The following is a 14,686-nucleotide window of genomic DNA, read 5'->3' as shown; positions in this document are numbered from 1 at the left end:
AAGAACAGAACATAATTTTATAAAGCTAAATATGGCGCGCGGTCAGGAATACGTTATCTTCATAACATTCAAAGTTTTCCAACTAAAACCGGGGCAACTGTATTGTCCGTGGAAACAACGGAATGCGCTACCTGTGCGAAATATGAAATATTAACTACGAGTCTACAGAGCTACAGAACTCCCTTCACCCTGTGACAGTGTGACAGCGCGGCGGGGGAGCGTTTGCTGAGATTGCTACGACAGTAAAGACCGTACACTAGGGGCGGCGTTTCACCTCGCAGCTCTCCAAACATCACTAATCTTGGACTGACGCTCAGGTGGAGAGTCGACGGCTCACTGCCGCCGCTCATTAAGAAGCATAACAAATATAAGCAAGCCAAAAGGTGAAAAAACTGCAAGGGACCGTGCCACTGTGTAAACTGGAAATTGTGATGGAGAACGCAACAGCGAGAACGACTGGATTGTCTTACTTTTAAATCACGCTTCTCTTCATCAGATCCCAAGATGTTCAGCTAGACTTTCCTTCGACATGTAACCACTTCTTTCGAACTCCCGTGTTCGTGGATAAAAATAAAAAATAAAAAGAAATACAAAAGAAAAATATCCAATAGATCCTATTCACATGAACCAAGACTCGGACGTAGCTGAAACACATCTGGGCTACCAATTACTCGCGCTTTGATAAGGTGAGTTTTGTTATCCATCGGGTGTCTGGTTTATTAACTTTTTCATTCGCCATTTGCCATTTCTTCTGTATAAGTGTGTTGCCGGGGTTTTACCTGCATAACAGGTAGGCTACGTCGTTTTCAGCTTGCTGTTGGAAGTACACGATTTATTGTGCGTGTAAAGGGAAACGAGGTCTTGCTGATGCCGCCTATGTCATGACACGAGCTGGCGGTCTAGGCTACAGCATGTTTTTGTTATTTTCTCGTGTTGTCAGTTTTGCTCGCTGGATAAGACGCATTAGTCCCTTGCATAAATAACGGAATACTAACCAAGCATGTCATTCCATTTATAAGCAGAAAGTACAACTGGTGCAGTTGACGAACTGACTTGGCGGCAATATTGTGAAATATTATTTACTGTAAAGATACATATGTTCCTTTGAACGTGTCGAATGACGCAGAGGTCTCTGAATATCATGCTGTAGATGTGAAAACATGATTATTTCAATGGCAGGCTACTTGTCGTGGCTATGCATGTATTTTACATAACGTGCATAAATGAATTCACACACGATTCTCAAAATTGCGAAAACAACCAAATGTAATAAATATTGAGTTATTTAAATATTACATAATTACTTAGGCATGTTTAAAATAGGCCTACTTGTTTAAATATTAAATATTTACTTACAGTGAATATGAAGTTTACCGTTAGTGTGAAGCTTGATAGGCGTTCTTTTTTTTTTTTCAATAGTAACGCACAAATTAGTCTATATACTGTGTACATGCCATTAAAACTTGACGAAAATACGCTAATGCGACAAGTATCTTAAGAGAAGATTCTTCAACTGCATTTGTTCCGATTGTTCATTTCTTTTGCGCGTGTACACAAGCATGCCACCATTTATGAATGTAGCATTTCGTAATATACGATGCACTATTGCTGAACAGTTCAACAAGATGAGTGCGTAGTTAATTATATTAAAGTATAATCGTATTATACTTTATACATATTATACTATATATATATATATATATATATATATATATATATATATATATAAGTATTTTATATATATATATTCTGCTGTTTTTGTTTTCCTTTTTTACTTCACTGTTTTTACTTTGAATTGCAATGGCGCTGTGTCCGAAACATGCTCTATAAATTACGTTTATTATAATTGCTATTAATCACAGTGACGAATACGAGTATTTGGTTGCTCCTGTATGCTGAGCTGTAGTCGAGCAATACAGGGACATGCCTTTATTGTTCATCTGTTCAAATAGATTAGTCTTTTGTAAGAGCACCATACATACCCACATTGCTCCAAACCTCATCAAGAGTGCTAAATGACAACAGACACTATTGCGGTACACCCTTAAGTTCCTATTTTGAATGTATTCTTAATTTATGTCCTACCCCTTGTCCATGCTATTCATCAACACAATATCCCTTTTCACTGCTAAACAGCTGGTACACTCCACAAATTAGGAAACCTGGTGACTCAAGTTAAATAGCTACCCTTCTTGAGTGTCTTCATGATATTAATAGTTGGATTTCTGGGAACTTTCCACAACTCAGATAAAACCAAAGTAGCTCTCTTTCTGGGTCCTAACTCTCTCTCTACTGTAATACACATATCAAAGTAACGAAAAACTTTATTTTATTTTTTACCTACATTTTGAATTTGAGAGATATATTTCTAAGGGGTGTTATGCTCAACTCCCCAGCTCTCTCTTTGTCGTAATGCATTGATCTGTTCCAGACTAGACTAATGTGAAGCTCTTCATTGTAAAGAATCCCCTGTTTTCCCCTCAGGTGCCAGCTCTGTCCAAAATTCAACAGCTAGGACTTTTTTTAAAATTTGTATTCCCCCCACCCCCTTCCCCCCCAGTTTGGAATGCTTAATCACGCTGATGCTGCAACGGTCAGTGCATTTGTGTACATCCTTCTTATGACAGTGCAGTTCTCCAGTAAGGCCCACACGGACCTGATCTGGAGTAAGTGCAGCGTAACAAGCAGACTTGCTGGTGCCTGTTGGGCTAGTAGTGGGGTCACATGAGACACTGTTATTCAAGTGACTGAAACCAAGTGACATATGTATTCAATACCAGACCATAGAGTGTATCCATGCACTAGATGAGGCCAACAACCTAAACAGGGCCAGCCACCCAGCCAACCCCCAGCAGCCAGGTTTTTAACGGGAACTAAGCTAAGTCTTTGCCTCCCTGCACTGGCTGTGAGCAACATTTATAATTGATTTTTGATGTTAATGATCAGTTACAGGGCTCTTCATGGCTTATACAACATCGGTGAGCTCCTCGTACCCTACAAGCCAGAGAATGCACTATACTTGTAACTGTTGCTTTTATATTAATTGGCTTTTAATTGTGTCCGCTGTTCATGTTTGGAAATGTAGTTTGAGTTCTGTACAATGATAATAATAATAATAATACAGGATAATAATAATACCGGATAATAATAATAATAATAATAATAATAATAATAATAATAATAATACAAATTTGGTTTATTATTATTATTTAATAATAATAATAATAATAATAATAATCATTATTATTATTCTAATTAATATTGTTATCATACAGATGATAATCATACTAAATATAGGATTGCTTACCACATAAGTAACTTTCCAAAAGCAGGATTGAGGATTGAATTCCACTCTTGGTTACATCACCTCTGTTATCAAGCAGCCTGAGCAGATATGTCAGGGAGCGGTTGAGACGTGGTATGATAATCTGTCCAGCCGCAGTTTCTGTTGTGAGTCGCAGAACCTCCGCGGGAGGATTTGTACAGTGTGGCAAATTCACAGTTGGCCCTGGATGTCCTCACTTTAATTTTAAAAAAAAGTCGCCGTTCATGAAAGTGATGAACGGCGACGTGTTCCGCGATGAATCAAATCGGATAGAGTGCATCTTACCCTGATGGACTGCGTTCGATTCAGCCGGGACTCCCATCCACTCTGAGCTGAATTACTGTGTCTGTTGGAGTTGATTTAACACTGCACAATTTTGCTGCATGTACACAGACGTTGGACCGCTTGGCTGGAGTTGAACGCAGCCAGCCAGGATGTGTCAGTGTTTAATTAAATTTATTTCCTTGGACAAGTGGTAACTCAAACCGGCCTGCACCGCTTTTCAAATGCCATTTCGTTCCTCTGTACACGGCAAAAATATCTGTCTTATCGTGTTTTTGAATTGTAATGAAACCTAAAATCTTATTTTTTTTCTGTGAAGTCCAAAAATATTAGCTTGTTCTAAATTACTGTTAGTTAAAGTGAAATCTTCTTCTCCCATTGGCAAATCTTGAAATGAGTCAAACTGGCTCACCTCGATGGCAATTCTTTGTTTGTGTATGTTTTATTTAGCAAAAAGGAATGAAAATAAGAATATCAGTCTAAATATATGTAGTCCCCTCCAAAAGACAGCTTTGCGTTTGCTATACACTGAATATATTTGGGGCTGAGATAAGAAGAGGAATACGAGAGAAGAGTTCAGAATTTCAGATTTTTTTTCCTGGTATTTATACCTCGATGTGTTACACTACTTAAAACAAAGCACCTTTGGTATCAGACCCAATTTTTAGGTGAGCAAAAGTATTGGGGCAGAGAGTATTTAAGGATATGAAAGTAAATAACATTTAATATTTCGTTGCATATCCCTTGCTTGCAATAACTGCATCAAACCTGTGACCCATTGACATCACCAAACTGTTGCTTTCTTATTTTCTGATGCTTTCCAGGCTTTTACTGCAGCCTCTTTCAGTTTTTGTTTGCCCAGGGCAAGGGGGTTCTCTTCACTTCAGGAAGTGCAATGCATGCTCATGGTCTGGTGATTGACTTGGACAGTCTAAAACTTTTCACTTTTTCTCCATAATGAAGTGCTTTGTTGTGTTGGCAGTGTGTTTTGGATCAAGTTACTCCCAATTAGTTTGGACAAATTTCTCTGTGTTGGCAGACTAAATGTTTTAGTGATTTCTGAATTCATCCTGCTGCTACCATCATGAGTTACATCATCAATAAAGATTAGTGAATCCACTCCTGAAGCAGCCATACTAGCCTAAGCCATGACACTTCCTCCACTGTTTCACAGATGAGCTTGTATGTTTTGGATCATGAGCAGATCCCTTCTTTCTCCACACTTTGACCTTCCCATCACTTTGGTAGAGGTTAATCTTGGTGTCATCAGTCCATAAAACCTTTGCGGCTCATCTCTCTACTTCTTTGCCTTCCTGACTACTGATAAGTGGTTTGCATCTTGTGGTATAGCCTTGATACTGCTGCCCTCTAAGTCTTCTTTGAATGCTTGATTGAGATATCGTCACCCCTGCCCTGAGGAGATTGTGTGTGATGCCACAGCCTGATGTTTTGGGGCTTTTCTTCACAGCTCTCACCATGTTTCTGTTATCAACTGCCGTTGTTTTCTGTGGTCGACCTATTCGATATCTGTATCGAATAGGTCAGTACGCAAATGGTTTCTTTCTTTTCTTTCAGGATATTCCAAGTTGTTGTGCAAGCTATCCCCAATGCTATCCCCTCTTTTCTAGGCTTCACAATGGCATGCTTTTCTCCCAAAGACAGCTCTCTGGTCTTTACGTTGGTTTATCTTTTCTAACACAAATGCGGTCTTCACAGGCAAAACCCAAGGCTAAAACCAAGAGTAGACATTCAACAACTATCCATTGTTTAACCAATCAATCTAACAGGAGATTAGATCTGGGAAATAAGAAACACCTGTCAGTCAGATGTTTTGATAAAAATACCAGGAAATAAAAGATGAAATTCTGACCTGTCATCACATGTCCAATTTCTTTTACCTCAAACTCAATTGTCTTCAGTTTATAGCAAAAACAAAGGAATTTACCTTGCTGTTTGAATAATTTTGGAGGGGACTGTATGAGTAAAATACTTTCTGAGATTTTGTTTTTTGTTTTTTTTTACTCCAGGCCCAGTATTTAAAGAAAATGTATCTAATCTAGAATTCTCCGGATTTTAAATTTTAAAATAGAAAAATTTGAAATCCGGATTACAGAATCTAGATTTGCAGTCTTTCGATATGTCTCTGTCTGTTGGTCAAAATAATGCAGCGTTTCATCAAGACAAGCAGATGTGAGTGAACACAGGCCAAAGTCAGTCAATTTCAGAATTTAGCCCAGATGGCCCCCTGGGAAAAGCAACAGAGTTGATGGAGATGCTCTGTCACTTTGCTCTGTGGGGACTAAGCCTCGTGGAGGCAGTTTGCCCATGAGAAGATGCAGTCCCTACGTTGCTTTCCTCTGCTATAGAATCAGATTGGTGTAAAATGTATCAAAACATGATTTTATATATCGAACAAGACAAAAAGTTTGCACAGGAACAAGAAAAAGGCCAATGTTTCTATTCAATGTTTTATCTTTTTGTTCCCAACACAAAATAAAATAAATATTTTATTTGCAACATTAGCCTAATTTCATTGCCCTCAATCAATAATGTTTTGCTTGATAATTATCTTGCCACGTAATAAAAATAATTCCAAACACTTAAACTTAGAAAAAGAAAAAAGAATTTACACATTTTTATGGCTTGTTTTGTGGGGTTCTTCTTGAGAATATTTGCTTTGGAAGGGGTTGTGTTCCTATTAATGTGCAAAAACAATTTATGAAAGATGATCCATGTGTCCCACATGCCCTGACATCAACCTTGAATCCTTCCTGAATCCACCCCGTCAGTGGGATCAAGAGTATCCAGATTTTCAGTGTCAAAACTATGCCAATTTGATCTAGATTTTACGTAGGATTGGATTACAAAATCCTTAGCCAGAATTTTAGGATCAGGATTTAGTTTTGAAATATCCAATTTTCACATTTAATCCTGAAATCCTATCCAAAATATTTTAAATATTAGGCCCTGGGCAGACATACAGACATATTTTTCATGATTTGCCATCTGCACTGTGCAATTTTAGATTCATGATCCAACGATTCAGATCTGGTGTATATACAGTATATTTTGGCTTTACCATGCAGAAATGACAGAACTTATACATAAATATATACTTAATATATGTTGGTACAAACCAAAACCTGAAAATGTCAGCTTCGGGACGAAAGGTCTGGTTTGAACGCGCTTGTGTGCGAGTGAAACAGAATGTTTCATAAGAGCCATGAATCTCATGTTCTGCAGCGAGCCACATATAGTTTTACATGGTCTCTTCACAGTCTATAAAGCCATTCTCTACTTTTTATGGACAGTGAAACTGCGTGCTGGTCACTGGTTTTGACTGTCACAGCACCGCGTGTAATTTATCATTCTGCTGACCTGACTGAAGAAATGATGCTTTAAAATGCGTTGTGAAATAACAGACCTTTAATAATGTTTTATCTGGATTTTTCTTGCCCGTGGAAGTTCATCTCTGTGGCAGAGGAGGGTAAATATGACACTTTCACAGGCTGATTTTTATTTTGTTTGAATCATTGTGTGAGATACTGCTTTGATTGAATGGTGCGTATGTATTGTGGCACCAGGATAGGAATATTGAGCTGCTGTCCACCAGGGGGCAGCACCATCCCTACATACAGATATGGCCACAGCTGTGATCAAATGTAATCACTGTAGCTGTGGTCTGTTTCCTAATAATAAGAGCGTTGGGACTAGCTGGATGGACAGAGGTGGGGGTGTTTTGTGCTGCTGTGACTTTTGGTTTTGGCCTTTTGTATGCCTTTTCTGCTGTGAAGCATTCCTGTTGCCGTTTCCTTGTTAATGTGTGATTTTGGTGTTTTGATTTCTGGACTCAATAGAATGCAGGTAGCCAACTCATATTCAATGTCTGTTCACCTTGTGATGCTGATGGCCTAACCCAGCCCTGCCTCACAGTGAACAACTCTAACCCCAGGAACACACTGCCTCACAGTGAACAACTCTAACCCCAGGAACACAAGCTGTAGTTCATCAATCTGTAATCAACCAGTTTCACAAATGCAGAGCACCATTTTGTAGCTGTCATCTGGAAACTTCCCTGGTTCCTGCTTTTCATTTGTATACTTTTTCCATCTAATTACCATTACATTTGTTTGTAACATTGTGTGCAAAGACTGTATAAGCAATGTGCTGTATCCCCCCAGTTTCACACACATTGATAAACTTGTGTCAAGCCGATAGAGAAACGTACCACTGGACACTGAGCTGGATGTCCACTTGTCAGGATAAATAAGCTTTTTGGTGTCATGCTTATTACATCTCCCCAGCGAGTCCCACAGTGTCCTCTGACTAAGCCAGCGGCACAAAAGCAAAATTAACACTCCAAGGCAGAATGATTGCTTTTAAAATGAGTTCACGGTTATCCTTTGATTTCTGAGTACTAGACAAAGGCAAAGTGTAATACTGCTAATGATCTCAAGACAGGCATTATACTATTCCATTCTGTGTGAATGACTTATTTTGCATTGTGTGGTATCGCAATGAGAACTGAGACTGGATGCTTACGTAGCAGGCGACTGTTTCTGTGTTTCCTCTGTGTTTCTTTAGTTGTAATGTTACATTTCAATACACATGAGTGACAGTGGCTGCAAATTAACTAGCGTGTACCATCTGTTTTTTTCCCCTGCTTATGTCCTTTAGAGGCACCCTCGGTTAAACAGTCCATCTAATATTAGAGCCAGCAGAGGGGACAGGCTCCAGGCAAATATTTCCTTTAATCAGAAAACATGTCTTATAGCATATGGAATCACAGTTTTCCGGAATTAAAAATGTCCTCGCATCTGTCCGAATCGCTGTGATAAATGGCATGATAAATAACAAATGTGGCGGTGATGTAATACAAGGTGGATCTTTTTTAAAAATCAAATAAACACCGCTTTAATCCTTTAATCAAATTGCATATGGTCTTTTTTTAATTCACGTGTTGAGTTTGCTTGTGAAGTGATGTTTTATTAATTCAATAATCTATGATGTGGCCTTTTTTTCATTCCCTTGTTGAATTTTCACTACTAGTCGTGGTCGTTTGACAATTGGAAATTAGGCATGAAATAGCTTGGTATTAATATGGAGCAGCTGAAGTAATAAGTGCAGGTAATTTAAAAGAAAATCTGAGCTATGATAAGATTATTTTACCCTGCAGCAAATCATACTATAGGGGTCTATTATTCCCAGACCAATCAGTAGGTTGTTATTTATAATGACATGGTTGTATTAGCTATCCAATGGAGCAGTTAAGTAACAAGCACAGTTTATCATACTATAGTTATTTTAGAGGTATATTATTGTGAAGTTAATCAGTAAGTCATTATTTATAAAGCCATAGTTATTTATTATGGTTAAAGAATTTTAATACTGTCTTCGAAGACTCTCGCTCTCACATGCTTACTGTTTTTATGTCTTGCTGCCACAACCATAAAGAGGGAGGGAAGGTTAGGGAACCAATTACATAATTGAAAAGGTGTTTTGTAAATTAGGTTTTTTTTTTAATTCAGGCCTGAAAACACACTTTTATAGGAAAGATTTCCTATAACATTTTATGTCTTGATTTCTTTTCCTGTAGCGCCTTCAGATGTTATTTCAAATGAGTCACATAATAAATGTCATGTATTATTATTCTTAACTGGCCAAATCCATAATTGACATATGTTTTCTGTAGTCATTTCTTTACAGTTAGGTCTAATAAAATGTTTTGAAATACAGGTTTTTAGTGCCTTTCACTTTGCCCTGCCAGGTAACAATTTCAGTCACAGATCTGTGGATAAGATTTTTGTAGTAATACTAATTTAAGTAAATCATTTAAATTGATTGAGTTGAGAACACAACAACAGTGATGTCATGTAGTGACACATTTTCAGACATTTTCCAAATATTCACCTTGAATATTTACTTGTTATCGGGTGGTAATACAAACAAAAAATAATGAATATTTTATTCTGTGTGACATTTGTGGCTGATATCACATCATCATATGATATCAACTGAATATCATTCGAATGAAAGTAAAAACTGTATTTTTTTTACCTATTTTATGTTTTTCTAGACTATATGCCTTACTTTGTCACTCACCCATATATCCTATTGAGGCATGCAAGGTTCTCGGTACAAGGGCATCCACCAATAAAATGAGTGTATAGATACATAAATAAACACACACCGCTTCAGAGGGAGTGAAACAGGGGCCACTTGGACCATGTAGTTTGTGAATCTCAACACTGCAAAAGATTTATTGAGCTGTCACATATCCCATTTACCTGATCACTCAAAGAGCTCTTAGGTCTGGCCTATTCAACAGCTGCCATTACTGAAGCTTACACACAGTGGAATACTGGTAGGTTGCACGTGGCCCTTTCCCATGCTTACATCGAGCGTATGACAGGGGAGCTTCGAAGAGAGCACGAGGCTTGCGTTAAGGGCTTGCATCTGCCGGACCCTACTCTGATTCACTGATTAAACTGTTCACGAGTGAGAGGGCTTCAGCTATGTGGATTTAGCCTATTGTATTATTTTACAGTCAATCATTGCATTCTAGAATTTCATGTTGTTCTAGGGCAAGGTTCGTTATGGAACTTTTTGTTCACGGAGGTTCTGGAAGTCTTAGCTAGGAAGAATCATTCTAGGGAAGGGGGCTATTACATCCAACCATTGATTTTGTTGTTAATTTGTTTATTTAAACATTTTTTTAAATAACACTGGTGTGAGTGTGAGTGAGAGAGACAGAGATGGGAACAGAGATGCTGAGAAGTGGGGTTGGGATTTACTTTCCTTTTTATAGGTTACCGATTATAGTTTCCTTAAGACTTCCTGTTCAGATCACACCGCTAGATAACCCAATCAGAGACAATCAGAAACAGGAAGGGTCGATGAGTTCAGCAATGAGGGTAGGTCTCCAAACCGCTTTTATTAAAAATAAAACAGCTTCAGACCAGCGCAAATACATGATGTACGATGATATTTATGTCACTCGCCATGAGCTTTGTTCTGGGGATGTGTGATTGAGAACCTGCGCAGATGGAAAATCCAGGTTCAGAAAGTTAAAGTCCTCCCCAGCATTTTTTCCAATCACCCCAATTTGATAATTCGCACAATTCATCAGCCAGAGGGTAGAACAAATTAGTGAAATCAGTGAAGGGGTTAAGAAGGGGTGGAAGAAACACACGGCAGGACTTTTACTTTTTGACACCTGGACTTTTCACCTCTAGAATCGCAGCAAAAATGTAAATCTGGAAAAAAAAAAACATTGTTCGTCTGAGCCTGTTGGTGTCTGGTCACCCTGTCAGGAATAGAGCAGCCTTGGTCAAGCGGAGGGTTTAATCGCCGGTGAGGTCTGGCATGCCAGTCTTACGGCAGCCACACGCCACGGGAGGATTAACCCTCCGCGCGTTCTACTGCGGTCAGTCACGGAACTGCGGCAGGTCTTGAGCGGGATGGCGTAAGAGAGGCCCGGGGAAGCCAGTGCGAGTGACTGGAGCGCTGATATTATAGCCTGGCGTCGTTCCCAATCTCGCTTAACCTTCAAATCAGCGGTTTGGAGGTAAGCATGACGCAATGCTTAGGCCTGAACCTGCAGCAGGCCTGAGTCCTAGTCAGGGAAATAAACAGGCACAGGATCTGTCTCGGGGGTGGACAAAGCATTTTCACCTCATTGCGTAATTAATGTAAGACTAGCAGATTGTTTAGTATTAGTCTCTACATTTTGGCTGTGTATCTGAATGGCTTTCCCCATTTGTTTTAAAGTGATTCTTAATGGTCAGTAACTTAGCAGGACTCTGCACGGTACAGACTCCTATTAGTGCAACAGGAGGGAGGGTTAAATTCACGCATAACAGCTCAAAGATTCACTCACACGGCAATGCTAAGGTGCTACATATACACGGAACTATATGTGTTGCTTACCCATTTCAACAGGGACTATCTATCGTTGCACTGCTTCCTGTTTCCTGTTCAAGGAGACCTGAGCTGATCTGGTTTTTTTTTGTCCGTTTAGATTTGGCCGCGCTGGTGTCCGATGCTCATACCCGTGTCCGCACAGTGTCCCTGAGGCTGATCCTGGCCTCAGCCCTCTGGACCCGGAGCGATGAAGCCCAGCCACGCCTCCGCCAGCCTGCGGCCACGCCCCAGTGCCCCACGATGCAGGGACACCCCCCCAAACACCGGGTGGGGAGAGTAACCACCGCGATGCAGGATACGGGAACATCGACTGCACTTCTAACCCCCTGGATTGTCTCGGAGCCCCGGTTTGGGTGTAAAAGACGTCAGTGGTGATTTAGTTTCATTTTTTGCGTGGTCAGCCCTTCTGAGATACGTCCTGGGGGAATTGGCGGAATTGCGCAGGGAGGGACCTCACGGAGGCTGACGAAGGCCCGTGGGCGGTCACGTGCGAGAGAGACACTCCCGATGTTTCTGACGCCGCGTCGTTGGGCCTCTATGACGGTTTCGCCACCCCGCTTTGCTGAGTGACCCCCCCCGCCTCCCCCTCTCCCTCCCCCGAGGCTCCGCCCCTGCCCAATGGCATGGGTCAAACTCTTCAAGAGGCCAGGGGGCGGGCTGGGGAAGACCTACCAGCCAGGAAGCATGATGTCACTGGCTCTCACCAAAGGCCTGCTGAACGAGCCCGGCCAGAACAGCTGCTTCCTCAACAGTGCCGTACAGGTGAGTCCACCGCTGACGCCCGTGTTCACCTGGCCAAACCACAGGGCCGACATTGACTCAGGTGGTAAGAGCAGTCGTCTGGCGGTTGGGGGGTTGCCGGGTCGATCCCACCCTGGGTGTGTTGAAGTGTCCCTGAGCGAGACACCTCCTAGTAGCCAATTGCCAGGGCGGCCTGTAGCGTAGTGGTTAAGGTACATGACTCGGTCGGTGGTTCTATCCCCGGTGTAGCCACAATAAGATCCGCACAGCCTTTGGGCCCTTGAGCAAGGCCCTTAACCCTGCATTGCTCCAGGGGAGGATTGTCTCCTGCTTAGTCTAATCAACTCTGGATAAGAGCGTCTTCCAAATGCCAATAATGTAATGTAGTAATGTAATGTGTGTGAGTGTGTGTATGAATGGGTGAAGGAGAAGCATCAATTGTACAGCACTTTGGATATAGGCGCTATATGTATATGTGTGATCGGGGGGGAGGTGTAGTATCGCTAACTATTTCCGTATCAACAAGAACAAACAAGAAAATGATTAGATCAGTTTAGTCAGACTGGGCACTGCTCAACATAGCCTTCTTCCATTTAAATATTTGTTTGACCTTGCTCTAACACAAAGGTCACCGTGTCAGACCACTCACCCTTTTACGATGCAACAGAATATTTTTTTGTGGTGACATTTCGCATAATTTTTTTACAGTGAAGTACAAGAGTTTATCTTTGGCCATAGCCTGGGGTTAGCATCTGGTCTGCGAATTGGACACGCCAGCCTCCGGCCCAAGTTGATACTGGGCGGCCACCCTGGGTCTGGGTTACGTAACTTCTCTTTCCTATTCCGGAACCCGAGGTCACAATGGGACGGAATCCATAATATGTGATGCTGATGTAACAATCACTGCTGGCGATTGAAAGCAATGGATTTCTAGAACACGGAATTAGAATTTAGAAAAAACAAATGTTCCAAAAAACCTAGGGTCTTCCCAGTCTTGCCAGTACATCATCAGATTCCTTGCTAGTAGGCACCTTTGTGTTGCATCACTGTGGCATATGAGGCTACCAGCAGCGTCGGTTGCTGGAGACGAGGCGCTCAGGGTTAGGGGTGCTCAGTTGAGCAGAACGCCCCCCCTCCCCCTCCCCGGTTTACTCAGGCCCACTGGAGGCTAGGCCTGTTACTCGGCCCAGTGAGTCAGGCAGCGTTCCCCTGGGCCTCGCAGTCTCCGTCCCCGTGCGGAAGGCACATGAAATAGCCCTCGTTTGTTTGATGTTTCACTTCACACACAGGGGAAATTCCTTTGCACGCTGGGAAATAATCCACCCCAGCTGAATTCGGTGTCACTTTCAGGGCAGCTGAAAGCACGTTGAAGTCTGTGGCTGTGCTGTGAGTGTGTCGCTGCGGTAATGGGGAGAAAAGCAGGAGGGAGAGGCTGCTGTTTGTGCCCTGTAGCTTATGGCGCATTTCCACCAGTGGAACTTTACCCCGGAACTAAGGTATTTCGCCGGAAGTCGACGCGTTTTCATACCACGTGCCTGGCAAATCTCATCGTTCCGGGGCCGTTATTCAGCCCTAAAAAAGCCCCTGCTCAGGAGGTAGAGCTTTCTGATGGCCAGGAACTAGCGTGGGTGTGGCTAGCAGCGCAGGTCATTTCTGATTGGGCGAGTTTACGTGCATTGTATTCCAGGCGGCATTTTTAAATGCCTGCTACAGAGCTTGTTTTGTTTGTTGTATCAGAACACCTTAGTTCCTCAATTTACTGTACGAGCACATAATGCTTACGCCGGTCTGCCCGCTAGCAAGCGATTATGTAGCGATAGCTATTTAACGATAGCTAAAAGACCGGCGTTTTGCAACGATGTACATGCACGTACAGGTCTAATGGTGTTTCTCAACACATTGTAGTGTGACTGTTGTTTTCGATTTGGACTGTGGCTTTACTTATGTGCAATGTGAAACCATAACAAGTGAATAAATGCAACATTTTTTCAATTCTGAGACTGTCTCCTTTTGAAATCAGTATTTGCAACTCCTGCTTGACTGCGGTGGGTTTTCATTAGATTCACACCCACACCCAGTGTAGCATCAGAACAACAGCTTGCTATTAGTTTAGCTCGCTAGCAGACAGACCGGCGTAAGCATTGCAAAACGTGGAACGTTTTCACTTTTTTTCTTCAGACTAAATTTGCGTAAACTTTAGCCCCCGGTGGAAATGCGGGCTGAAGGAACCTTTTGTTCATTGCGTACTTGTTCCTGGGAGTTAAATTCCCAGGAACTCCCGGTCGAAAAGAGGCATTAGTGGTTAAGGTACATGACTGGGACCCGCAAGGCCGGTGTGTTCGATTCCCGGTGTAGCCACAATAAGATCCACACAGCCGTTGGGCCCTTGAGCAAGGCCCTGAACCCTGCATTGCT

The 14,686-nt window shown here is 41.7% G+C and overlaps 1 protein-coding gene across 9 annotated transcripts in view; it reads left to right on the top strand.

Moving 5' to 3' along the window:
• usp53b (ubiquitin specific peptidase 53b) overlaps positions 1 to 14,686 on the top strand; it is a 51,010-nt gene continuing 36,324 nt past the window's right edge. For all 9 annotated transcript variants that reach the window (XM_061245126.1, XM_061245125.1, XM_061245119.1 and 6 more), the window contains exons 1-2: positions 1 to 686; positions 11,628 to 12,292. In XM_061245126.1, coding sequence (XP_061101110.1) covers positions 12,149 to 12,292 — 144 coding nt within the window. In that variant the 5' untranslated portion in view covers positions 1 to 686; positions 11,628 to 12,148. The remainder of the gene's footprint in view (positions 687 to 11,627; positions 12,293 to 14,686) is intronic.

This window comes from Conger conger, chromosome 6, assembly GCF_963514075.1.
Source record: "Conger conger chromosome 6, fConCon1.1, whole genome shotgun sequence".
Lineage (NCBI taxonomy): Eukaryota > Metazoa > Chordata > Actinopteri > Anguilliformes > Congridae > Conger > Conger conger.
This window is presented reverse-complemented; position numbering and strand designations above follow the sequence as displayed.